The sequence below is a fragment of the Haemaphysalis longicornis genome, unplaced genomic scaffold, assembly GCF_048455015.1.
Source record: "Haemaphysalis longicornis isolate Haplotype H1 unplaced genomic scaffold, Haemaphysalis longicornis Haplotype H1 scaffold_6, whole genome shotgun sequence".
In the NCBI taxonomy this organism is placed as follows: Eukaryota; Metazoa; Arthropoda; class Arachnida; order Ixodida; family Ixodidae; genus Haemaphysalis; species Haemaphysalis longicornis.
The window spans coordinates 47,393,843-47,420,764 of NW_027526407.1; the positions used below are offsets into that span (position 1 = coordinate 47,393,843).

At 47.1% G+C, this 26,922-nt stretch overlaps 1 protein-coding gene across 1 annotated transcript in view; it reads right to left on the minus strand.

The window, feature by feature from the left end:
• Positions 1-7,560: 7,560 nt before the first annotated feature.
• The window catches only part of LOC144142577 (serine protease inhibitor swm-1-like), a 28,252-nt gene continuing 8,890 nt past the window's right edge, over positions 7,561-26,922 (minus strand). The window contains exons 3-4 of the mRNA XM_077674173.1: positions 25,116-25,266; positions 7,561-8,134 (exon numbers count right to left, since the gene is read on the minus strand). Of these exons, the coding sequence (XP_077530299.1) occupies positions 7,909-8,134; positions 25,116-25,266 (377 nt within the window). The 3' untranslated portion in view covers positions 7,561-7,908. The remainder of the gene's footprint in view (positions 8,135-25,115; positions 25,267-26,922) is intronic.

The following is a 26,922-nucleotide window of genomic DNA, read 5'->3' on the forward strand; positions in this document are numbered from 1 at the left end:
GGACGAATGACAAAAAATGTAAAAAAATCTAAGAGAACTAATGAACGGCTTGACTTTAGTGCGGCCGCGTTCAAAACATCATGGTGTTGAATGAAACGGACAATCAGGATGCACGGATCGACGGCATTTCTAAATTAAACGGGGTAAATGACGAACAAGCGAATACCGCGTGTGAGCATAGGGTTCACGAAATCTCTCTCTCTCTCTCTCTCTCTCTCTCTCTCTCTCTCTCTCTCTCTCTCTCTCTCTCTCTCTCTCTCTCTCTCTCTCTCTCTCTCTCTCTCTCTCTCTCTCTCTCTCTCTCTCTCTCTCTCTCTCTCTCTCTCTCTCTCAGGTTCCCTCTTTCACGCACAAACGCGCACGCACGCAACATGCACGCACAGCAAAATCAGTGGTCCCAAAGTGGTCCCCTAGGGTACGCCGAAATATAAAGTAATATCAAAAATCTGTGACAACGGTAAACGACCTTTCTGAGGTGACGTCAGCGGGACTCTTCGAATTGCAGTCTCAGGACAAAACGCAGACTTTCCAAGACGCACGCACGTTTTTCACGTCCATTTCTGTGGCGAATGATATCCGCGATGAATGCGAGGGTGAAAACCGAAGAGCCGCAGTATCGGCATATCTGTTACAACACGTCTTCCGGGAAGCCGCGTTCTCAGGATCCAGGGCGGAAGGAGCTTTTGTTTCCTTAGGGTTGTCTGTTGTAAGATCTCCGGCCTCATCTTTCGGCAACCCATCGATTGTTTAGAAACACCCGCGGCCGTTCAGGTCCAGTGGGAAATGTATACCGGTAAGATCTACCTCTGGGCGATAAGGAAGACGCCGTCCGGAATGCAAAGCACGGTTCACTACCACCGTTCATCGGGGTTTCGCGTATGCACACACATCAGTGTGTGACGTAAAATCTTCTTACGTCACCCAACGGGCGCGATTCAAGGTCATTTTGAGGACTAAAAAGAAGAGCAAAAAAGAAAGGAGAAGCGGGAATGCTTCGCCGGCGGCGCCTGCGCTGCGCAGAGACCGTAGCAGACGACACTACGCCGTGTGGTGGTTTTGGCGCAAGCTCGTTCGCGCAGACGATATTACGTTTCGTCGATGTTACACTGTAGACGGAAAACGCGGCTTGCTACCTTCGCACGCATAATGCACACGTAGGTAAGAGCGAGAAGGGATGAAAAAAAAGCTATATGAAAGCGCAGTGGGCATGGAATCTTCGCTGAAACCAGTTTGACGGAGCGCACGCGGAGAACGTACGAGGATGCGGCATTTGCGTTTAGAAGCGAGCTTCGAGAGGGTGCATGTCACAAGTTTTTCAGCGACGTCAACTAGACAGCTTGGCGTGCGCTTTCACGTATCCTACTTACTTTCGTTTGTCTTTGTAACGCGACATAAACTTTCCTTTTTTGTGCGCAGCTAGCAGGAACTGATACGTATTGTGCACGATGGGCAGAGGGGAAGAATACGCGAGCACGAAATAATACCTACAAAGTAAACAAACAACCGCATGTCTGACTTAATGAGACGATTCCTTTAGTTGACGCTAAGGACACCGAACTGTTCTCCTCTCTTCGTCATTCCGGCCTCTGGAGAGCCCAAACGCGAAAGCTTACTCCAACAAAATATTTTTGAACAAAACTGTTTTTGAAGTTACTTTTTGTACAGTGGTCCCTTCACTGCATACATCGGGGCTAACCGGTAATTTTTTTTGTACGTCTTTATTTCTGCATTCAACAGGTTTTGACCATTACAGCAGAGTTGGGTGTCTATGCCGATGGCGGAGGGAGACCGGTGTTCTTTTCATCTTCGAGGTGGGGTGATCCCAAGGCCGGCTCTGCGAAGAACCGGCCAGGTCCTTCTTCTTCTTCTTCCTTAAAGGATTGAAGAAAGGCCCGCCAGTGTACAAGTGCGTGCGATAGCCGGATGTGCGGTGGCGGGTCGATCCACTCTTGCAAAGTACGAGGTCGATATCCGCTGAGAGACTGAGGTGCTCTTTCCCGGACCGCTGGAAGAGCAGGGCAACTCCAGAGGAGATCTTCGGTCGTGCCTCTTGCAGGCCTGAAAGGCAGTCTGGTATGAGTGTAGGTTAAGTTTCATACTAATATATGCTAGAGGGAAATCTTGCGCCCCTGTCTAGGCGAGGCGCGCTTCAGCGAGCGTTCCGTTATGTACCGGGCAGGCACGTTCCACTTGTCCTTGGCATGGCTCACGAACAGGCTGAAGAGTTGCCTCTGGCTGCAAAAAAGCAACAATTTTACTGTCTAAGATTATTCAAATTTGTTTTTGTTATTATAAAATTGAAGCTCCAGAAAGATGTGTTTGTCAGTGAATATTTAGAAGCTTCATACTAGATGAACACGAAGAAAAGAAGAATGTTACCATTTTTTGTTGATTTTTGCTTTGAGACAACAAAGAATCCGTGTTGCTATACAAGCCAAGTAGTCGAGGAACATCGCTAGCTACAATGGCGGCGCCCACGACAACCCGCGATTGCAGCGCCAGGTTTCGCTCTAGTGTATATTAGTATGGAACTCTATGGGTAATGAGGTGCAACCGTGCTGGTGGCAGAAGTTGGCCAGTCTTCGATCGGCGAAGAAGTATATAACCTCCAAAGTCTATTGGGTGGACGGCGATATAGTTCCTCGGGGTTAGCCAAGACCTGGAGAACGCTGCGGCGATATCTTTGTGGGAGATGCCTTGTAACGGCCCTATCCATAGGAGGCGACCGCGGATGTGAAACGTCGGCAGGGTAGCAAGAAGTAGAAACGACGGCGCATCTAATCATAGGTGCAGAAAGAGCTGCAGCGCGCCCTGTCTGGTGTGCCTTTTAGTTTCCGGTAATTCATTCATGTGTAGGAATCCGTTTTATGAAGACTTTGTAGCTCTCCTCTCGCAGACGACGGAGTTTCAAGAACGGCGTACCGTAAAGTTCCGAGCGAACGTCCACCCCCCTTTAGGGCCGAAATATCCAATTTGCTAAAAGACCCCGAAGATCGCCCACCCCCTAAAATCGATGGCTTTAGCACCGATCAATGGACAAAGTAAGTAATCATCTATTCATGTGTTGATGAGGTCACTTATTTGTCCTTTCCGCACTTGAGCAGAAAATTCGCCCATGTGGTATTTTTTTTCTTGATATCTCTGCTGTTTTAGTTGGCGGTTCGACCAGTTTTTTTTTTTTTTTAGTTTTTCGCACCTAACACGAAAGATCGCCCACCCCGTATTTCTGGGTCGGCGTTCTTTCGTAACTTTACGGTAGTATGCTCCCTTGCACGACATGCAAGCAGTGTACGCTGCAAGAAAGTGTAAACCGCGGTGGTGTAAACATGGGACGTTCAAGGAGGATCCCGTTTTTACCCTATTCGAGTGGTCCCTACTGGAGTGATAGCAAGAGCTCGGGGTTAGTGACAGTGAGCTCCTCGGATCGACGTTGAACTAGAGTGATGTCGGACTCAAAATCATGGCAAGCTATGGCGGCGCCTTGTTGAAACTGAGCGGCGTCTGTGAACAGTTGGATGACCCCTTCCTCGGATAGCTTGCATGACACCTTCCTGTGGCGTTTAGCGGCAGCTTTGCGCCTTTGGGTGTAGCTGAACTCGCGTTCTTTGGTAATTACATATCATCTAGTAATTTGGTAAGTTCCTATGGTGGGGCAGGGACGATAGCGGCTCCAGATGGTCGACGTCGTCAGCCATCTGGATTTGTCGGCCAGGCATCGTTGGGGAGAGACAGACACGGTGACTTTCGATTGCTGCTCGGCAAAGCACCGCAGGGCATTGATTTTGCTGTATGCGTGCAGATCCGCTACTGGGCAGTACTGCGGTAAACCAGTAACCAGGCGCATCGCTTTGCGATTGATTCGCTCAAGCTGAAGGCGTTGGGTCGCGTTAAAGGGCGCATATGAATTTGCGCAGAGGATTTTTGATGATACAAGGGCTAGGGCCATCTGACGGAGCCCAAGCTCTTTGATTCCTCCTGCCACGGGCGGAGACGTGACGCATAAGATGCAACGCTTGGCGGAAATTGTGCACCATGCTTTCAATCCAGCTTTTAGCTCCTCCACCCTCGTCAATAATAGTTCGTTTCCGGCAGCTGACTGATGAGTCCCGTAAACGAAGGGGATAAGGTTCCGTTCGGACTCAGCTCGCAGTCACGGGCCGTTCATGACGGCCACGTACTTGTTTGTTTTCCGGATAGGTTTCAATGCCACACTTCTGGATGCATTCATGGACGACATTGAGACCTGTCTGCAGGACCAGTTCTTGCTCCCCAGGGGACATGCGAGTTCTTCCACGGCGTTATCTCATCTGCATATATACACGGTATAATTAGGACCGGGTATTGACGCCAGCATAGACGGGAGACCTCACATGACGATGCTGAATAGAGCCGGGGATATGACAGCGCCTTGAGGTACGCCAGTTTGATTACTCTGCCAGTCACCCTGGATATCTCCAACCATTACTGAGTAGTTCTATCCGCAAGAAACGCTTTCACAAAGCGGTAAAGATATATGTACGTCCTGGAGCCTGTTGAGTATGGTTTTTACAATAAGCGATGTCATCAACACGAATGAGAGAACACGGAGTTTGCCATGTAAAAATAATAAAAAATGCCGTGTTTAAACGCGGTTAAACTACGTTTGTCGAGAGATAGCTCAGTTACCGCGCCGAGAGCGACACGCACACATGCAATTGTAAAAAAAAGACAAACTACAGGCGCTGCTCGGCGCAGTCGCTGGTCTAGGCACGAACGCACATTTAATATACTGCCTGCAGCGCCTCCCTGCGCCATTATCTCATGTCACGCGCCCTTACTCTTTGCCCCTGTCCCCCTATTCACACCTCTCCCCTTGGTATTAACGAGCGATTGGAAGCTTCCACTGCGCAACTGCACGAGGTGCTGGCTTGATCATGGTTGAGCTTGAAGGTTGTACGGACTTCCCGAGGAGCGAACCGCTTTCGGGGTTTATACCTGGTGTAATACTGCTTTAGATATAAAACTCGAGCGAACAGCTAAATGGGTATTTCTTTCGCTGTGCTTTGCCCCACTCCAACCCATTTATTCCTTAAACAACTTAGTTTTCGAAACTATATACTGATTTGGATAGCTCTGAAGCCCACGCCTGGTGCGCTACACAATTTTTAAAGTGTCCTTTCTGCAAGCGCCCAACGGTACCTGTCATTTTTTTAGGTGGCCGCTTTAGAAATGTACCAGGATTTTCTGGGATTTCAACACCCACCCCGCCTTCCACGAGGCAAGTTGGCTCAACGGTTCGAAATGTGAAGCCTATAACGTTCGAGCTCCCAGACTTCGGACTCATACGTTCATACGTCCAACGCAGCGCCCTGACAGACGTGTTTTACTTTTTCCTCTCAGATCAGTTCAGCAACTTCCTCTAGCCATTCTTCCAGAAGACCAAACGTTGAGCAGTAGCACGGAAGTCATGGCGTCATGTTTGGGGCTACCGAGAACGTGACGTTCCAGAAATAAATGCGAGCCAATCCACCTTGTGAAGGTGGCCAGAAAGCGAAGCTGTAAACGACACTCACAACGATTACCCACGCGACTTGAGTTCTTGAATTCACACACATGGCTCTACAAGGAGTGAAACCAGGAACAAGCGAAATGCACTTAACCACACCATTTATTACTTCAAAGAGATATCCTTTGCTAAGGTTAAATGAATGCATGATTCATGAACGGTTATTGGTTGAGTTGTATTCGTGCAGCACCTGAGTGGAAACTCTTTTTTTTTTGTAAAATTATAGGAAGCTCAAACCCGTTGTTAGACGATTTCACTTCTCCTCCGCCTTTGCCACCGCGGACGGGGGCGACTAGATCGGTGGCAGAGACGAAGTGAAATGCCATGCGTTGGTGTGAGCTTCCTTTAATTTTTATAACACCGCAAGGCACGCACACGGCCGCTACACGTGCCGTGGGTGGAGCGCACAGTGGCACGAGAGGTCGCGTGAGGCAATCACTTGGCATTCAGCGAGAACGCAGGGGATAAACCCATAGATGTGCTCGGTGAGTGCACCGTCTGTCTCCCCTGTCTCCGCGTGCGCATGTAGCTCAATCGGCAAGACAACGCGCTCACGCTCAGTTTCTCTACTCGTTCCAGGTTCAATTCCTGGTGGTGCCAGTAACTTCTTTGATTTGTTTTCGGGAATTTTCTGTTGACACCAACGGTCGCGACAAAACCTTTGGGGGGTAGAGGTAAAAGGATTCGCTTTAAAGGAGCCATGAAGAGAAAATACAACTTCGTTTAATTTGAAAGAACTAGGATTTAGTATCTCACTCAGCTCCATTACAGCCACAAAAGATGTTTTTTAACGAAAAAAAAGCAAGAAGTATTCAATAACTTTCAAATTTTGTGCCCCAGTGACGTGTTATGAGCAAGAATGGCGTCATACGCGCCAACAATAAAACTTAATTTTCAGTGCGTTAACTGCACGTTAGCATTCAAGTGATGCGGTCAAATGAAACTAGAGGCCCCATTACAGACGTCCACTCATGTGTCGTCGCGAGAGGTCAGTTAGGCGACCGCCAATCGCACAAACAAAGTTCCGTGACGTCATAGAAAAGTTGCGGGAAATTGGCTAGGGGGTCGCGACTGCTTCACGCGTTTTCTTTAATATCTCCGTTATTTGTTCGAAGATTGCGATGATATTGGTATCATTGTTATCGGGACTAAGCCGTATTTTTAATAAATTCAACTTGTATTTTGTCCTCATGGCTCTTTTAAAACAAAGAAGCCCGCACAGTGGCCGTTAACCGAAATGCCTTGGCATTGACATCGACAGCACTACCGCCAACAAAGCGAGTGCTGTAGGCAATTCAGAAATGGCGTCGGCCGGTATACAAAACTATAGGCGAGTAACCCACGCGGTTACTCAGCGTCATGATTGAAAACATGAAGCAAGTTCGCGCAGACATTTTATTGTGTGTAACAATAGACGGGGCATGTCGGCAAAATTTTCGTGTCACTCTGCAGAGACGCATCGATCTGTCAACAGAGCGAGTGATAAAGAGAACAGAGCGACAGAGCAGGGAAAGTTTACGCAGAGAGCTACACTCAAGACTGAATAGAGCTGCCCTCACAACACTTCCGGCGTTGCCATGGTTACGCCAAGTCAAAGCGCGGCTCGCCGCCTGGCTCTGCGCCGTCTCGATGGGTCCCGCGACTCCCGCCACTGCTCGCACGCACTTCAGAACAGAGTAGTAGTAGTAATAACTTTATTTTACCCAAAATTTAACGGAATGTGCAGTCAGTGTAGCCAAAACAGGATGCTGGAGGAAGGCGCAAACATACAGATGAGCCTCAACTTCACGGGGGGAGGGGCCGGTTGTTCACCTTCCAATGGATCTTCAAAAACGTTTTTTAACACGAAAGTGGTTTATGCCTGGATACACAAAGATTTGACTGACGTCATATCCGTCACGGAAATGACGTCAGTACCACGAAGCAAGCGGCCTGTAAAGTGTGCACACAAAAGTTCTTCTTGCGGGGAAGCAACCTTTAGTATGAAAGAGTATGCGTTATTTTTAGGGTTATTTGTTTTCGGGTTTTGTATTTTAACACGAAGGTGTTTTATGCCGGGATACACAAAGATTTCACTGACGTCATATCCGTTACGGAAATACGCCAGTACAACTTTGCAGAAGTGACCCGCTAGCAGGACGTCGCTCGCCAAGCCCGCCCACAAGACAGCCGCCAAATTATGCTCATCATGACAAGACAACTCATGCTCATTTCGTAGCAGATTTCGCTGCACATTTCACTTTGGTGCTTTACCGATTCCTATGACAGAGGAATCAACCACAGTTTTTTTTATTTCTGAGTGGCGCCGGTTTGTGGAATTATTTTTTAACAAGGGGGAGCTGTTCCTAGTTGGCGTTCGTTGGTCAGAATCGCCTGCACTTGTCCCTCGGAACGCAGTCGGTGCCGTTTCTGTCCAGGATGAAGCCCTGGGCGCACACGCAAGCGTTCATGCGACACAGCCTCGCGCAGCGCTTGGGGCGCACGTCGCAGACGGCAGGGCAGAGAGAGGCGCACAGCTCGAACCTCCGGTTGGGGCCGCAGTCCGGTTGGCACGTGCTCACCGGAACGCACGGGCCTTGCGCCGAAGACCTGCACAAGTGCAAAGAAGGCGCGGTGACCACGGGCGCAGTTCGTTTAAAAAAAAAATTGGCAAAGCTTGCACTAAGTCGCGCAAGGCTTGAACCACAGCGAAGCTGGAGGATTTCTTTCTCTGTAAGCACTGAAGAGGACACTCCACCACGGATTGTATTGGGTTTGAAATTGCTTAAGTTTACATGTTCCCTCGTCGCTTTGCACTGTGGTAGTAGTAGTCGTCGTCATATCCATCTATATCGTCGTCTTTTTCCTCATGCATTACTGGCCGAACCGGATCGTTTTTAGATGCAGAGCATCTGATTCACTCGCCTTGTCCCTCCGGCGTCGTCGTCGTCGGCGGCGGCGGCGTTGTCCACCCCTCCCCCATTCTCCTCGCCGCGCCAGCTGCGCTCTCCGCCGCTCACCCCCTCTCCTCTTCGATAGCGAACCCTCTCTCGCGAGGGGCATTGAATTGGATTGGACTGGATTGGATTGGATTGGATTAAAGTGGATTGTGTTGGATTGTGTTGCGTCATAGCCGCGCCACGTTGCGTCATAGCCGCGGTCGTTCCAGCACCGGCCAAAGAAATAAAGAATACATCATACGCGTTCCTCACACGTTTCACGCAATTAGAGAATCAACCCAACGGAAACACCAAGTGAACCCCCAAGATGCGTCGCATCTCCACAGGGTTCCCCTCGCGGGAAGGTGGGGTAATTTTTTGTTTCACCCTATTTGAGGTCAAAACTGTCATGTCGGCCTTCAGATAGGAAGTGACAAGGAGAGGCTATGGTGATTATAGAGAGGGGGCGGGGTTCTCACGTCGTTCCAGGGGTCGCATAATACCGCCCCGCAGGCCGCAGGTTGCCGACCCCTGGCCAATTGATAACGTTCTGAACAGAAGGGACGAGCTATCTTCAACGGTGGTCTCGTATTTTCAGGATGTGACCCCCTCTTTCAAATATGAGCGAAGTATGGGTTGGGGAGATGTGTTCGTCCCCCATGAGCTTGGGAGAGTAACTCTCATTTTTTTTAATGACCATTGCCTTTCATGGGCAACATAAACCTGAAAATTTTGGCCCGCCTGTCTATGTTTGTACTCCATTCAGCCTTCCAACCAAAAGTTGAAAGAATACTTGAACGAGAGGATTATATATAGGCAAAGCTTTTCCAAACCACTAAATCAAGAAACAACCTCCCTGCTTGTCAACAATGTTCAGGTAAAAAAAAAAGCATTAGGCATATTTGAGGCAGAATATCAATACAGAAATGGCATTCACAGTGTTATTTTATAATGGCTGCTTGATTTTTGCAATACAAATCAATAAATTACGCGTTGAAAACAATGTTCTGACACAAAAATACGAAAAATACTCGCGCTCGTGATGCGCTCGCACGACGGGAACGCGGCAAAATTCTTCCTGCCACTTGCACTTCTAGGGGTACTTCTGGAATCCCTCGAGAAAGTTCACAACATTACGTGGACCCCCGGACACGAGGGACTGCCGGGTAACGAGGCGGCGAACAGGCGAGCGTGCGACTTCACTCACCACTCCCTGTGATTGACGCCTTACGACACCCTAGCACCATTACCTACTACCTAGAATACCTACAAAATGCCAGGAAAGAACGGGCTACATATGCGATCCCGCATCGCGAACTAACGGCAACTGAAGCCCATACAGACGCTATACGTAAGATTCAAATGAATATCTTCATACTTAAATCTCGCTGGGCGAAGGTTTTCCAACAACGGCACCCCGACTACACAGGAGACTGCAGGCCATGCGGAGAGACTGCTACCCTCTTCCATGCCACGTGGGCCTACCCACACCTCTGGGCAGGGGCCGAACACCAAAAAGTACCCGCCACTGACTTCACGTGCATCATGGGAGGCCGCCCTCGTCAGCCCCGACTTACAGATCCAAAGGGACCTAATCAGCCGGGCGAAGACGGGAGCAGAAGCCACTGGAGCCCTGGACAAAGGGTTCCACCTATGATTCTCCCATTATTTTCTCCACTTCCCCCTTCCCTCCACTTTTACTTCAGTAAAGTTTATTCAGTCAGTCAGGCAGCGGCAAAATTGAATTGCTTGAGCAAGAGCTCCACCGTGTTTATCGTGGTAGGAGGGAGACGTGAGAGGAAGAGTGTGAGAGGTGGGCGGGAAAGACAAGGGAGGCATAACCGGGGCTTGGGCGAAAGATGACAATCGTCTTTCGACGACATTAACTTGCAGCGAAGGGAGCAGATACGCGTACAATTTTTCTGTCCACGCCTATGTGCGAAAGGTTTTATGCTCCCATCTCTGCCGCCATAGCAGAGAGACCCAAGGCCGCCATTTGAAGGAAGAGCGAATACATGACTAGAAGCGTGCAAAAGATATACCCGGTGGCCATTGCAATAAAATTCGCCCGGTACTAGGGGCGCGCGAATGCGCCTGACTGAGTGCTCGAGGAAGCAGTTATAGACGCTGGCGAAAGGCACTTGAACTACAATGGAGGATTACTTCATAAGTTCGAGCGGCACTAAGCCAAGGGTAAATGACAGAGCACCTGGCAGAAACACAGCGCTGGCGTCACCGATGCTTGTGTCATGAATTCCAGGAGGCGTGTACGTACGTGCCGCTTGAAACCTTGCCATAAAGCGATGACGAAAGGTCCTCGATTTGGAAGAGATGTGTGCTAACCAGCGGTGGGCTCACTCTATACTCGCGATAGCAGGAACTTAGTACGCCGTCAGTTTGTGCTCCGCTGCCATTTGACAAATGTTCTCGCGCAGCGAAGTGAAAACATGCTTTTTCTATTCGGTTATATAAGCTACAGGCCTTTTCCGGGTCGTGCGTGCATGCGTGCAGGGGAAGGATTAACACAACCATACGCCCATGAGCAAATTTCCGGAAAGCATTGTCGAATTCAAGTTCGTTGTAAGTTGTACTTTTTTTTGCTGTTTTACACTCTGTATTAAGTAGTTTTATTATTGTTTTGATTGTACTAAGGCTCGCCCACCCTTTTAAAGCAGCTGGAGCTCTCAGCACACGTTCTCCTCTTCAAAGGATGCAGCATCTGCATAATGTTCACTCCGAGAAGCTCGATATCTTTCAGCGTCCTCTTCGGGAGGTTTTGGCCGGGTTGTCAGCTCTGACACACTAGGTTAATCTTGGCAGTGCTCTTTTTCTTCACTTATCGTCCTGACGTGTGCATTGACTTCACCGAGCTTGTTCTTGTTCCTGGTTATTCATGTATTGTGCTGATACTGCGACTGTAATTATCGTAGAATTTTTCTTTTTCTGCCGTTTTTATCATTAAAAGTTGCCATATTCACTTCATGCGTCCATTTGAAACTGAAAATGTACGCTTCCAGAATCTTGTAAAAACTTTCTTCTTTTCACTCACCCTTCCGTATAGTTACGCTTATTGTAAGATGTCTTCTTGCAATTGACCAGACATTACAGTTTCTATTGATTGTGTAATGTTGCCTAAAATTACACTATGACATTTTTACTCTTCTGTGAAGTTGTAGTTTCTTCTTATTTTTTGCTCACTCACTGTTCTTTTACCAGCTGTTGATGCATTTCATTGCTGTCTTATACCTTTTCTGTGCGCCAGCACGACTTGATTGTGTAAAGTCGGTTGGATTGCACTATTTTATTTCTAATCTTCTTTGCCGTTTTTTGTAGGTCTTTCTTTCTTTTCTTTTTTTTTTTGCTCACTGAGTGTTTATTAGCAAATTGTTGATGTACTACAGTGCTGCATTTTCCCCTCTGAGTGCTCCAGCACGAAGGCCTGCGCTGTTCCTGGGCACTATAATAAACATTGATTGATTGATTGATTGATTGATTGATTATTATTATTATTATTATTATTATTATTATTATTATTGTTGTTGTTGTTGTTGTTGTTGTTGTTGTTGTTGTTGTTGTTGTTGTTGTTGTTGTTGTTGTTGTTGTTGTTGTTGTTGTTGTTGTTGTTGTTTTTTAGTGCTTGTATGCGTGTATCGATCCGTTATTTCTGCGCAGATATATGTTGTTTTTTTACTGAGAATGAAGTGTACTTGCGTTTTGTTTTTGTTTTCCTGATTGCGTTTATGGCTGTGTTTATTGCGCTTGCTCTAGAACATGGTTGTTTTAACACATTATTGTATTTCGTTTGTGCGCAATGCTTAGACACTTGTCGCGTGCATTTAACTATTTTTCTTGCTCTTGTATTTCAGCGCCTCCCCTCCACATTGCTGGATGCCGTGAGGGTAAAATAAATAAATAAATAAATAAACCACAAGAGTTTGTGGCTTCTGCAGCATTCACTCAGCTATGGAAGGCCCTATTAAGTTGAAAACCTTAAGTGCCTCATTCGGCAAAAAAGCGCAGTTGTTGTTGTCCGGTCGAGAAAATCGCCAAAAAATCATGCACCCCTTCGCCTAACGAGGATGATGGTTGAACAAGAAGCCTTCTCGCGATGGATTCTTTAGCCGGCCAATCCCACGCTGTGCGTACGTGCTACTTTGGAGGTACGCACCCATTTTCTAGAATATACTGCCCAACATCTGTCGGGTGTCAACTCCGTAGGCCTAACGTTTGCGCTTTGGGTGTACGGCGCGAATCGGTACGGCGCTGCTTGGCGTTGCTTTTGACCACGTCGAAATGGAGCAATCGGATAGACGCGGGCTTTACAGTGTTCTAGAATAGAGAGGTGTGTCGTTCGGGGCCGATTAGGTGGGTCCCTCTGGCGATGAAAATTTCTGCTGAGGAACTCCTGTTGTAAGCAGCGCCCCTGGCGGCCGCTGCTTACCAGTTGGTTTCAGAAGTTTTGTTTCCTAAACTAATCTATATTTATTGCCCTAAGTAGTCCTATTTCTTTGTTTAATGATATAAAGTTCTATAAAACCCGTCAAATAACTGTTTATAGTTTGATTTAAAAACTTACAGGTGGCGCTGGCTGCAACAAGAGTTCTCTGGGGAACGCCTGCGCTCCATACAATTTTTTCATCGCAAAAGAGACCCGTCTTCTCCATAGGTTTTTTTCCCAGCACGACACACCGCTACCTTCTAGTACACTGTACGGGCTTCATAACACGAAGGACCCAAGTTCGATTCCAGCCACGGGAAGTGTTTTCTTTTTCCCTTCACCCACGATCATTCATCATCGATGATGATGATGATTGCTATTGGTTTCCCCTTTGTAACGGGGTGATGACGTGCCATCTTACCAAAAAGGACTAGTATACCAATGTTTTACACTCTTGGTTCAATACTAGCGCTGCTTAGGAGAGGCACAAAATACTTATTAGGCACAAAATACTTTTTTTTTCCTGTTACAGGTGGTAGCTGTCCTCGGAAATATTCCCCTCTCTGCTTTTCGTCCACCAGCATTCTAATCTTCTTTTCGTCCCCTCGACAGCCTTGAAGTTAACTTCCTCTGTGCTACCCTTAAATCCTAGGGCTTCTGGAAGCCGAATATTTCCCTCGTGTAGATTTGGATGGATACCCTCGCATTCTAACACGATGTGCCGCATAGTTTCTGTTTCTTTTCCGCAGACCACGCATACCCCATCATTTTGTGAATACTTCCCCACAAACCTTTTAGTTCGCAGGCAACCTGGTTTAGCCTCACAAAGCAAAGCGCTGCCCTGTGAATTATCGTAGAAATTTTCCTTTCTGATGTTCAACTTCCCGGCCCTGTACATCTCTAACGACGTTTTAGCTTTCATTTTTTCCCTCCATTTATTCGTTTCAATCTGCCTTGCCTCTTTTTTGGTTACCTTGGCTATTTTGGATTCTCCACTGTTCTTTCCGTATTTCATCGTTAGCCTTCTAGTCTTCCTTAATTAACCACTGCGTGTCCACGCTTTTCAAGTATAGGTACCTAAAAACCTTAGCTGACCACCGTCGTTGATCCATTGCTCTCAACCTCATTTCAAAGCATATTTTACTCTGTGCTTCTCGAACTTCAAACGACGCCCAGCCCATATCTCCCTGAACTGCTTCGTTACTTGTTTTTCCATGCGCGCCTAAAGCCAAACGGCCTACCGTTATCTGGTTCACTTCAAGGCCTGATAGAACGTCTGATTTTAGGCAGAGTACCGCATTCGCAAACGTGAGACCCGGAACCAATACTCCTTTCCACATTCCTCTCACTACTGCATATTTGTTATACCCCCACAGAGCTCTATGCTTCATTAGAGCTGCGTTTCGCTTTTCCTTGCCCTTAAGTTGCTCCTCGTGAGTTCTTAAGTAGTTATCCCCTTCGTTTATCCACACTCCCAAATACTTAAATTCCTTCACTCTAGGGCGCTTTCAGCATGCTTATTTATCATTACTTCAGATTTCTTCATATTTATTTTCAACCTCACTGTGAAGCTTTCTTATTGTAGTTCGCCAATCATTTTTTTGCAGTTGTTCTGCCGATTCACTGAGTAAGACTATGTCGTCTGCAAACCTTAGATGACTCAAGTATTCCACGTTTATTCGTTAAGCTACCTTTTACCAGTCAAGCTTCCTAAATACCCCTCCAGACATGCTGTGAACAATTTTGGTGAAACGGTATCTCCCTGTCGCACTCTCTTCTGGATCTGAAACTTTTCGCTTTGCTTGTGAAGGATTACCCAGACCGCACATTCCTCATATATGTCGTATAAGCGCCTTAGGTAGGTCTTCTTTATTCCTGGGTTTCTCAACGCTGTCAACACTGCTTCGGTCTACTGAATAAAACGCCTTTTCGCAGTCTATAAATGTCATGTAAAGAAGTTTATTATACTCTGCAGATTTTTGTATTGATCGATTGATACTCTACAATGGACGTGGTCCAGAGTATCATTCTCTAAAACTAGCCTGCTCCCTCGGTTGTTGAAAATTTAGGCTGCCACTTATGCGACTAACTGTTACTCTGGTTAACAGCTTGTAGACAATTGACAGCAGGCTGATGGGTCTGTCATTTTTAAAATCTTTGTTATCTCCCTTCTTGTGAATCAGAACTACGTTGGCGCTTCTCCAGGCTATGGGAACTTTTAAAGTCCTTAAGTGTTCTTAGAATAGTTTAGCAAGCTTTTCCAGTACAATGTCTCCACCGCCTTTTAGAAGGTCCGCGGTCATGCCATCCTCGCCTGCAGTTTTTCCTCTTTTCATACCCTTCAGTGCCTTTTCTACTGCCTCTTTAGTAACAGCGGGACATCGCAAGATAAGCTTATGGCTTCAGTCAGTAGTTTTCCCTGTTGCAACATCGCTGGCGTATAGTCTGGTGTAGAATCGTGCTACTTTTATTAGCGAGTTTTAGCTGACCGTTTTTCACGGTCCACTCCGTTCCGATAGCAAACGGGAGCGGAGCGGATCACGGATGAGGATCATAAATATGAGAATTACTGGGAGCACTACTGCGCATGCATGGCGCGCTTGGCCGCGAACGGCATTGATTGATTGATTGATTGATTGATTGATTGATTGATTGATTGATTGATTGATTGATTGATTGATTGATTGATTGATTGATTGATTGATTGATTGATTGATTGATTGATTGTAGGGTTTTAACGCGCCGACGCAACGCAGGCGATGAGGCACGCCGTAGTGGAGGGCTCCGGATTAATTTTGACCACCTGGGGATCTTTATCGTGCGCCGAAATCTCGTACACACGGGCGTTTTTGCTTTTCGCCTCCATCAGAAAAGCGGCCGCCGCGGCCGGGAATCGAACCCGCGACCTGCGAACGGCATTGGCTCCGGTTGCGCTGAGCGGGCCGCCGATACCGTAGCGGACCCCGACGAAAACGGTCAGCTACAAACTCTCTATTATCTCGTCCTTACTGCGCGTAATGTTACCCTGTTCGTCTCTGAGTGCGTACATTCTGTCTCTGCCAATAGCCAGCTTCCTCTTTGTTGCCTTCAAGCTTCCCCCTATTTGCAGCGTTTCCTCGATCACTGCCGTGCATGCTCACGAATGTCCTTCGTCTTACTTTTATTAACCAGTTTTCGACAGCTCCGCCAATTCAATTTCATCAATCGTACTCGACAATTTCATGCTCTCACGTTTCGCAATAAGTTCCCTGGTTTTCTGCGTTAGCTTGTCGTTATGTTTCTTACACGCTGCTTCTCTGACAGATGCTGCCGAGACTGTTATTGTCGTTGTTAGGTTGTCATTTAGCGTGTAAACGCTGTCGTCCAACTCGGCTAACGTCCAACGTGTACGTCATGACCTGTCTGCAAGCGGTTACCCAAATAACATTGTGACTTCGGTGGAACACAACTTAGACCACGCTTTCTGCAGTCTCGCAAAGATGTTCGAAAAGAAGCCGTACACCATACGTGTTTTGAGTGAGTGAAACTTTTCTCTATGTTCTGCGCACGTACGACGTGCACGTGGCCCTCAGAAGCTCAAAAACGCTCTTGTGACGGTGAAAGACAGATTACCAAAAAACGATCTCCCAGTGTTTTGTATGAAGTACCATGCGCGAACTGCGATTGAGTACACACTTAGGGGGATCTGGGAACTTCGGAAGACGGTTAAAAAAGCATTGTAATGACGTAAAGAAGGGAAAAGTGTCCGCTAATGCCCTCGCCGAACATGCACAATCTTCTAACAATGATGCAGACCGGGGCAAGGCACGTGTTGTCGCCAGCGAGAAGGACTTTGCCTCTAGGCTGTATCTGGAATCCATAATGATACAGACGACGAAAGGCACTCTGAACCGCACAGACTACAATCTTACCCCGCCTACGCAAGGTGTTTAGGTCACGTGCTTCAGCATGTTTAAACTCCTAGATTTCTTTCTTAGCTTTTAGTGTGAACAAGGCTCCCATTCGGGGGGCCGAAAAGTCATTGTTTCATTTTTCATTGTGGTCGGCGTCTTCCTTATTATGTCTTCAACGCTATCGTCTTTCTCATCAGTTAAAAGCGCGAATTTGTACTGTAAGGTTATTTTAAACTCCCGCGACCTGGTTCTGAGTGACTCCATGGTCGGTCTCCTGCGTTTCGCTAGTTTCTTTCTTTGTATTTTGAGATTTAGCCTTATTTTAATTGCAGCTAACCATCCTAAGGTCGCTGCTCCGAATCTTGCTTAACACCTCTACATCGTGCACAATACCTGGGTTGTCGCTTAAAATTAATGCCAATCTTGTTTTTTGATTCCCTTTGGCCCACTTCCATGTCCATTTCCTATTCTTTCGTTTGCGGAAGAATGTGTTCATTAGCCTCAGGTTATTTCCTTCCGCAAATCCAACTAATGTATCTCCGCGACTATTGCGCGTGCTTATATTCCAAAGTTTCCAATTGGCCTTCCTCATACTCTCTTTTCACCTGCTTTTCCGTTAAAGTCAACCATCCGAATCGTGAATTATGTTGACGCTTTGTTCATTGTCCATTCAACTTCTTCGCAGAAACTATCTACTGCCTCGTCATTGTAGCTATAGCTGTCGGAGCATAAACTTGAACTATCTCTAACCTGTATTGCTTGTTCAACTTGATCACGACGACTCCGACCTTTTAGTTAATACCGGAGAATTCCTCAGCGTACCCTGGTATCTACCTGTGTATTAGAAATCCCCCTGTGTTCTTTCTTGTCCTGAGGCCCTCGGTAGAATAGAATATGCCCGCTACTCAACTCCATGATGCCTTCTCCTGTTCTAACCTCACTTAGCCCTAAGATATCCTGCTTAATGAGCTCCTCTAAAAGTACATATAAGCTTCCCTCGCTAGACGCAGTTCGCCCGTCGAATGTTGCTCAGTTCAAGTTGCATAAATAGCTGCCTGTCTGGACCCAGAGATCCTTAGCACCCTCTACTGTGTGGCTGGCCTGACCGCCACCGTGGGCAGGTGCTCCACAGCTGCTGGGAAATGGGAGCCGAGGGTGGGGTTGGTCAATCATAGTAGGTTAAGGCCAGCTACTGCACCAGGGTGGCCAGATCCTTCTCTGGTGAGGGAGTGCCGTTTGTGTCCTTAAGAGCCTTCATAGCATGGTTGCACCTATCTAGTTTAGCCTCTTAGGTATCCGAGATAACGGTTACATCCGGATCAGGCAGCACTCCATACCTGATATATTCTGGCAGCCAGAGGGAGAGAGAGAGAGAGAGAGAGAGAGAGAGAGAGAGAGAGAGAGAGAGAGAGAGAGAGAGAGAGAGAGAGAGAGAGAGAGAGAGAGAGAGAGAGAGAGAGAGAGAGAGAGAGAGAGAGAGAGAGAGAGAGAGAGAGAGAGAGAGAGAGAGAGAGAGAGAGAGAGAGAGAGATGGACGGATGGGTGGATGGATGGATGGATGGATGGATGGATGGATGGATGGATGGATGGATGGATGGGTGGATAGGGGCGTGGGTGGGTGTATAGGTGGATAGGTGGGTGTATGGGAGGATGGACGGATGGACGGACGGACGGACAGACAGACACACAGACAGACACACAGACAGACACACAGACAGACAGAGAAGCGTAGTCGCGCGCCTGCTTTAGCATGGAATCTATTCCTGTTTGTCCGTATGGAATCTGTTCCTGTAGGATCACAGACGTTGCTTGCTGCTGCTATGCATTGGAGGTTCCGCGTTCTCCTGAAAAATTGTGGTTGTTTTTGCCCATGCCGTGGATATGGACAAGCTGGGTAGGAGCGAGGACATGGGCAAGCTGAGAGCGAGTACAAGCTGAGTGGGTGTGCAAATAAGAGCGACCGGGGCTGTAGTCCGCGAACCAGATAAGCGTGCATATATCTCTCTTTGAGAGATAATCACTTTGCCATGCCCGTCGACTAAACAAGCATCCCAGACCAAAGCAGTGCGAGGAGCGATTGCAGACACGGCTGAGCTCTGAGTCTTAAAAGACGCGACCGAGGCGCAAGACACGCGTTGAAAGTATGCCTGCCGGGTTTACATGACATGAACACGGAAATAATAAAAGAAGGCAAATAATGAAACAAAAAACTCAGCAGAAGAGGTCACTCACTTGTTTCGCGCAGTTTTTTTTTTCATTACCCGCCCTGTTTTATTGTTTTCTTGTTCATGTCATGTATAGGGGATTTATTTGTAGTTTTTAATAGCCAGCAAAGTAAATATGACACAAAGAACAAATAAATTAAAGTGGAAGAAAGACAAAAAACCCGGGCCATCTCCGCTAACGTGAAATCTGGTGAGGGGCGAAGCGCGCAGTGTATAAGTGCATCCTTGACACCTTGGCGTTTTTGCCAACGGAGATGAAACCGTTGGGGGGTAGAGGTATACAGCTTTGCTGTAAAACTCTCGCGTCTTCGAAGCACGAAGCGTTCTAGCGCGAGGCGTAAACGAGTGTCCCGGTGTTTTAGTACCGTGACTACATGAGACGACGGTTACGACGACGACATTTGACGCCGACAGCCTAAGGGGCCACGCCTAAAACCAAAGAAAACGAGCGCTCGATTGATTCCCTTCACTTCGTTCTCCTAGGTTGTAGTCTCAAGAAAGTAAAGGACGAGCTCCCTTTTTTAAACTCAAAGCGAAAGACACTGGATTGTAAGCTGTCAAGCGTAGTAATGCAAACGCAAACTGATATTTGTACTTTGTCCACGATGTCCGATCAGATTATTTCAACAAATGGCAATTATAGATTTAGAAAATAGTACTGGACTGGATGCCAGACTTTAGGCCACCCAAAGTGATGCGTTATAACTGTGTGTACGCATCACTTCCTATCTCCGTCATCATGCACAGTTCATCCCTCTTTACACCCATTTTTCTCCCAGCTGTGTAGAGCTGCGAGCCAGAGCGCTCTAGCTGAGGCCGAATTCTCTGCCTTTTTAACACGAAAGTGTTTTATTCCGGGCTACACAAAGATTTCCCTGACGTCATATCCATCACGGAAGTTACGCCAGTACAACGAAGCAAGCGGCCTGTAAAGGGTGCACCCCTGCACCCACGGTCCTCTTGCGGGGAAGCAACCTTTAGTTCTAACGAGTACGTTATACTTGGGGTTGTTCGTTTCCGGGTTTTATATTTTAACACGAAAGTGTTTTAAGCCGGGATACACCACGATTTCACCGACATCATATCCGTCACGGAAATGACGCCAGTACACCTTTTCCGAAGCGACCCACCAGCAGGACGTCGCTCGCCAAGCACACCCACAAGACAGCCGTCGACCCGCAAATCATGCTCAGCTGCAGATTTCGCTGCACATTTCACTTTCGTGTTTTGCCGATTCCTATGACAGAGGAATCAAGCACAGTTTTTTGTGTCACAAACTGCGCCCCAATCATATGCAGCTTCGATGTGTTCCCTCACCACTAAGATCAGCCATTTTGTGACGTCACTGAACAAAAAAAATAGACAAAGCAATGGGAAAGTTATGTAGAGTGGATATTTTTCTTTAAAAATCCTCGCTTCTGCTTTTCTTCTTTTTCAAGATTTATTGTTGTTGCTTTCATGTTCGGCCATTCCCTTTGGCCCTCGTCGTAATGATATCCTGCGTACGCCACTGGTCTCGACCCCGGTGCAATCCCTTCTTCTCATCTTGCCTACCCAGCGTCGAACTTGGTGCAGGCGTACTCCAAAATGAATGGAATACAAGAGTATTTTTTCGCATCTTCATTTTCTTTCTCAAACCGAATCACCAACTATTTCAAAGTCGAACTTCGACTGTCGAGTAAAACTGACGCAGTTTGTTCTAGGGGCGAAGCCACTTAGGGGCTGTGGCTGTTGGCGTCTCCTGTCGTCGTCGTCGTGATCATCATCTCATGTAGTCACGGTACTAAAACCCCGAGAAACTCGTTAAGCCTCGCGCTAGAACGTAACGCCTACTAAAAAAAACACCGGGACACTCCTTTACGCCTCGCGCTAGAGCACTTCGTAGCGCGTACTAAAAAACACCGGGACACTCGTTTACGCCTCGCGATGGGGAGCTCCGTGCTTCTAAGACAAAAGACTTTTACAGCAAAGCTGTATACCGCTACCCCCAACGGTTTAATCTCCATTGGCAAAAACGCCAAAGCGCCAAGAATACACTTATACAGTGCATGCTTCGCCCCCTCCCCAGGTTTCACGTTAGTGGAGATGGCTCAGGATTTTTTTTCGAGTCAGTGAGAAAAAAAATCAGTTCTTTCGCCTCGCCTCGACCAATCAACTCCCCCACCCCCTACCCAGCAGCCCTGACACCACTCGACTCCACGTACAACTCCATCCTCTCCCACTACACCAACTTCCTTCACCCCCACCCTTCCCTCACCGCTTAACAGGCCTACATCCTCCGCCGACTGCAGACGGAAACCTACTTTAACCACATCATCCTTTCCCACATTTCCCCTTCTCTCTTCCCACCCGACTTCCCTCTCACATCCCTCTCAACACCTACCACCTTGTCTTCTCCTGCCTCAACAACCACACCCCCACCCCTCCCTTTCCCCTGAGCACCCTTAGCAGTGGGAGTCCGAGCTGACCAGCTCCGCACCGGAGCGCTAGGTCGCCCTGGTGCGGCTCGCACTGGAGGCAGCCCGGACAACAGGCCTCCTGGACTTAGAAGGCTAACCACGCCCTTATGCCCCTTCCCTTTAAGCTCAAGAAACATTTTACCGCCACCACTATCTTTCGCCACATTTCTAGAAGTCACGAGAACAACTTCTGGTGCCCTCCAGTGTTAAGCTTCTGCTTTGAATTCTTTTTAACACATACAACCTCCTCGCGTGACCTAGGAACTTTTGCCAAAGGGTGTTCATAGAATTGACGACACGTCAGTTGCTGATATGACGTACTTGTATTTTACCTTTGTGTCATATTTCATAAGAATCCTTGCATTCTGTTTCCGCTTATGACTATTTGCTGACGACCCCTGTACAGCTATTCACTGACCCTGAGAGATGCGTTTGTGGAGATATTTACGCCATTGTTTTTTAAATGAACATAGCACACTTGAACATTGCGCCTACATATTTTTGCATATTTTCACAGCGCAGCTGTTATAGGCTAACCCCCCCCCCCTCTTTTTGCGTGCGTGATAAAAGCCGCTCCCCTCCTCCTCACCTCGATACACCCTCCTTCTTCAGCCACCTGTTCGCCTACAGCGCTTCATATTTTGGTATGATCAGGCGTATATTGCCTCCTGGAAAGATACCTTCCTGGTATAGCATTTGTGTTTAGAGGTGAAGTCAACTTTATGAATATCGGTGTACTTCGTTAGAGATGTACAGGGCTGAGAAATTAGACATCAGAAAGGAAAATTTCTACGATAATTCCAAAGGCAGTGCTTCGCTTTTGGAGGCTAGAGCAGGTTGCTTGCGAACTAAGAGCTTTTGTGGGGAAGTATTCACAAAATTATGGGGTATGCGTGGTCTGCCGAAAAGGAACGGAAACTATGCGGCACATAGTGTTAGAATGCGAGGGTATCCGTCCAAATCTACTTGAGGGAAATATTCGGCTTCCAGAAGCCCTAGGATTTAAGGGTAGCACAGAGGGAGTTGACTGCAAGGCTGTCGAGGCGACGAAGAGAAGATTAGAATGCTGGTGGACGAAAAGCAGAGAGAGGAGAATATTGCCTAGGACAGCCGCCATCTGTAACAGGATAAAAAAGTATTTCGGGCCTAATAAGTTTTTTTGTGCCTGCCCTAAGAGCGACGCTAGTATTAAACGAAGAGTGTAAAACGTAGGTATATTAGTTTCTTTTGAGTTTTTTGGTGAGATGACGCGTCATCACCCCGCTACAAAGGGGATTTCACTATCCGTCATCATCATCATCATCATAATCATCATCATAATCGTGTAAGCTTTGTTTTTGTAAGCTGGCTTTCCCACATTACTTGTTGCGCAGTGAAGCCTACTCACAAGAAAATGGCGGCAATGGGCGCGAACGCGGTGGAAGAAGACCACCGACGACGCTCAGGCCACGGACGCCAAGCGTGAGCGCGATGCCAGTCTAATCCCCGAATACCACCACGCGGAAAACGCAAGGCTACAATCCGGTTGAACGTTTCCCGGCAGCGTGTTTACAAACGCTTCGCTGCACAGAGCACCCACATGACATGGGTGATGTCACTGCACGCTCTATTCTTATGAGCGTCTGCTAAAACGAACCCACCGTTCTGGCTCAGTAGCCTCGACGTAGAGCACTCAGTACGGGCGCTGACGGCTTGGGTTCGAGCCTCAGCAGGTCTATGTGTCGGTTTTTCTTTTTCGATTTATTTCCGAAATTTGATTTTTTTTCTAAACTCAAATCTACGCGTCATTTTTGTTAATAATGGTGATTTGGTATGTTTTAGATCGCTTTAGGTTTGGGGCACAGCCAATGATCACGTTGAATTAGCGTTCGCCATCGCGCGAACAGGCATGTCACGTGGGTGCTCCGTGTAGCGAAGCGTTTGGAAATGAGCTTCCCGGCACGGCGGCGTGCTTTGAACAGGAGTTTGAGAGCAACCAGTAAAATACAAACAGCTCCGATGGTTATCCGCCTTCACAGAGTGGAATGGGACAAAATGTTTAAAACGCAATTAACCTTTCTTCGAGGTTCTTTTTCGCATTTCCTGCTACGTCCTTGCCATTTGTTACGTTAGAATACCTTAGAGTACCTCTGAACGCCTAGAATACATTAGAATACGCTCAGAATACCTAAGTGTCCACACATACGAAACGCTGCCTCTTGTGCCACTTGTCAAGCATCGTTGAGCACTGCAAGGCATTGTTGGCAGGACAATAAGCGCCAAATTTCAATAGGACAAACGGGTTAAGGACCGGAAGAAGTGTGATGATGGGGCACCTCGATCAGAGCCTCTTTATCCGGGAGCATTGAACCAAGGCAAGATCGTTGTGATTGTTGCGTAAACTTTACGGGGTGTAGGAAAAGTGGTGGCGCGATACGGCAGGCAGTCTATTGTCCTCTTAGAGCTAATTTGTTATTGTTGGACGACACAACCTTTCCTTCAAAGCGTTATTCTCTGGCCCTCTTTCCAACTTCCCAGAGGACACTTTTCTTTTTATTTCCTTTTTTTTTTTTTGTAGTACATGGCGGGTAAACGGTGGGTGAATAACAAAGTAGACAACGTGACCATGGTTGCGGCTTCATATTCATAGTTCCGGCGACGGAACAGAATGAATGTTTAATAAGGTGTAAATATGATGTTCGGTGTAACGTCACAGCTACTATAGTCACGTAAATTTCTGCAGAACTTTTTTTAAAAAATTAGCCGTATTTTATTGTATTTTATGCGCATTAATAGTCCCGTATTCTTCACGATTTCATGTCTGTTATAGGCCAGGGCGAGGAAAAAACAGAAAATTTGTTTTTTTTTTCTGTTGGCAGGTTTCTGTTCACTATCGCAGAAAATTTCCGTGCGGCAACAGACGTTGTATGTAAGGACTCTGCAAATTTACACAATATTTTTACAGGGTAACACTGATATAGCGAATTATCGGCTATAGCGAACTAAATACAATCTTTGGTTGGTCGCTCTTTATTTCAATGACACTTATTCTTTTATAACGAAACTGAAACCGTGACAGCCGCGCGCGATGTCGGATATAACGAAGAAATATTTGACCAGAAGGCTGAGAAGCTACTCGGAAAAAGCCTCCGGCAACCGAAACTGCGGAAGTATGAAGGCTCTTTTGTTCGTGGACGCTGTGGAAAACTCCATCCTTCTCAGTGCTGCGAGTAGCCACCAGATGAAGATCACATCCTTCATCGAACAAATGAAGACGCAGGCCTGTTTTGTCAAGTAGTCTTTGTTTGTTGTAATTTCACGTACTCGTGTTCCGGCTCATTCAGCTTCAAACGCAACAAGGAGAAAGGTAAAGGTTAGCTTGTTTACAGTGGGTTTGAACCGCAAAAAATGAATTTTTGTATCAACTATTTTTTCGCTAGCCAGACTGTCGATTTGTTACAGCCTATTTTCAACCCTACTGTTACAACTAATATCGGATATAACGAACTAATTTTCTGTACCGATACTACTTCGCTATAACGAGGTTCGACTGTAGTAGCATTCGTCGCGAGAGTGAGCCTCAAGGGTAATTCAGGGTTTATTTTACCCCCAGATGGGGAAATCCTGTAGGAACTTGGAAACAAACAAGGCACGTAACCTGATGTATCCGTGCTTGCAGATGCAGCCTGGCGTGCAAGTTCGGTAGCAGCCGCTCTTCGGCATCGGTCTGTTGCAGACAAGCTCGCAGTCGGCTCCGCAGTCAGCGTAGGCCTCGTTAGCGCCGCGACAGGTCGGCCTCCTGCTGCCCGCTGCGTGATGGGCGAACACATTCACACACACTCACAAATAAAGGCGCACAGCGCGGCGAGCCTGTCGCGTATGCGAGCACATATTTTTGTATGTACAGCCACGATCAAAAGTTTGTATGTACAGCCACGATCAAAAGATCAAAAACTTTAGGTTATTTCTGTTTCGGTAGCAGCCCGACAAACTGCCGTGTGCGTGTGAGAAGTCGTATAGTTACTGAAATAATGAAAAATACGACATATATATATATATATATATATATATATATATATATATATATATATATATATATATATATATATATATATATATATATATATATATATAGAGAGAGAGAGAGAGAGAGAGAGAGAGAGAGAGAGTACTCGGGGCTTCCGCGCGGCAGAGACATAACCAAAACCTGCTGCTTTCGTGGTCCGTAAACATTTGATCGTGGGTGTACATGCTCAGTTGCAATCAAAAGTAAACGGAGCACGGCTTCGTGAAATTACTGCAATTTCTCTCCTATGCGGTTGCCAGCATAAATTGCGTAAGTACGGCCGGATTTTAGTTTAGGAGGACATAGCGGAGAAATCATGTGATATTTTCCAACCCGTGCTCCGTTTACTTTTGACTGCACCCGTTCAGTGATGGACAAATGTAATGCGAACCCTAAAATATGAACCAGACCACACAAAATTGAGAGATACTGTTTGTTAAAGTTAAATAATTGCGAGCTATCGGTATATTTGGAAAGCCACATTTACCAACTTCCTTACTGTAATTACGCCACGGAAAGAAATCGCGCCATTTGTGTGCTATGGGCCATATTTTCATGTTCGCGTTTCACTCGTCCATGACTATACATGTACTGGTGCAATCAAAAGTAAATGGAGCATGGCTTCGTGAAATTAGGATAATTTCTCTCCTGTGCGCCTGTCAGCATGTATTGCGTTAATGGGGCCAGATTTTAGTTCAGGAGCACTCTCTTAAAAGGTCACTTAAAGGCGCTGGCTAGGGACATGGCGGAGAAATTATTTTAATATATCCAACCCGTGGTCCGTTTACTTTTCTAGTGCACCTGTCCATTTATACAGACGGCATGTTTTTAAACACAGGAGCATAAGAAAATGAGATAAGCGCCAACGTGCGCTGGCGTCGAAAAAAATGAAAACACAGCGCGGAACTCTAGCTGATCGCTGCAGGCATGGCTACAGTGCCGTCCGACGACATTCCGACATTTAGGGCTAGGCTAGCACCGGCAAAAGCGTCTGTCGTTGTAGTGTAGAGGATACGTCTTAGCTTCTTGATCCCAAGGACGGTGGTTCGAGACCGGCTCTTGCCTCGGTTTTTGTAGCGTAAGCTACACTGGCCGAGGTTGAGCAGTTTCAGTGGACCCTGAAAGGCCGTGCTGCGCAAGCGCAAAGAGCATTGGATTGGATTCAATTGGGTTGTATTCCAATCCAATTGGAGTACGGGTGTGTAGAGAATAGGGTCTGCACATTCGCCGGTCTGCGCATTCCAGAGGAGTGACTTCATAGCCGCGGCAGACGCACTGGCGCCGGCGCGTGCCCATCTGTGCACCTCTGTTGCGTAGTAGTCAAGTCTGACGCTGCGCCGGAGCCGCTTGATAGCCATTTCGCGTGGCTCCTGGAGAGCCGTGCTGCGCATGCGCCAGG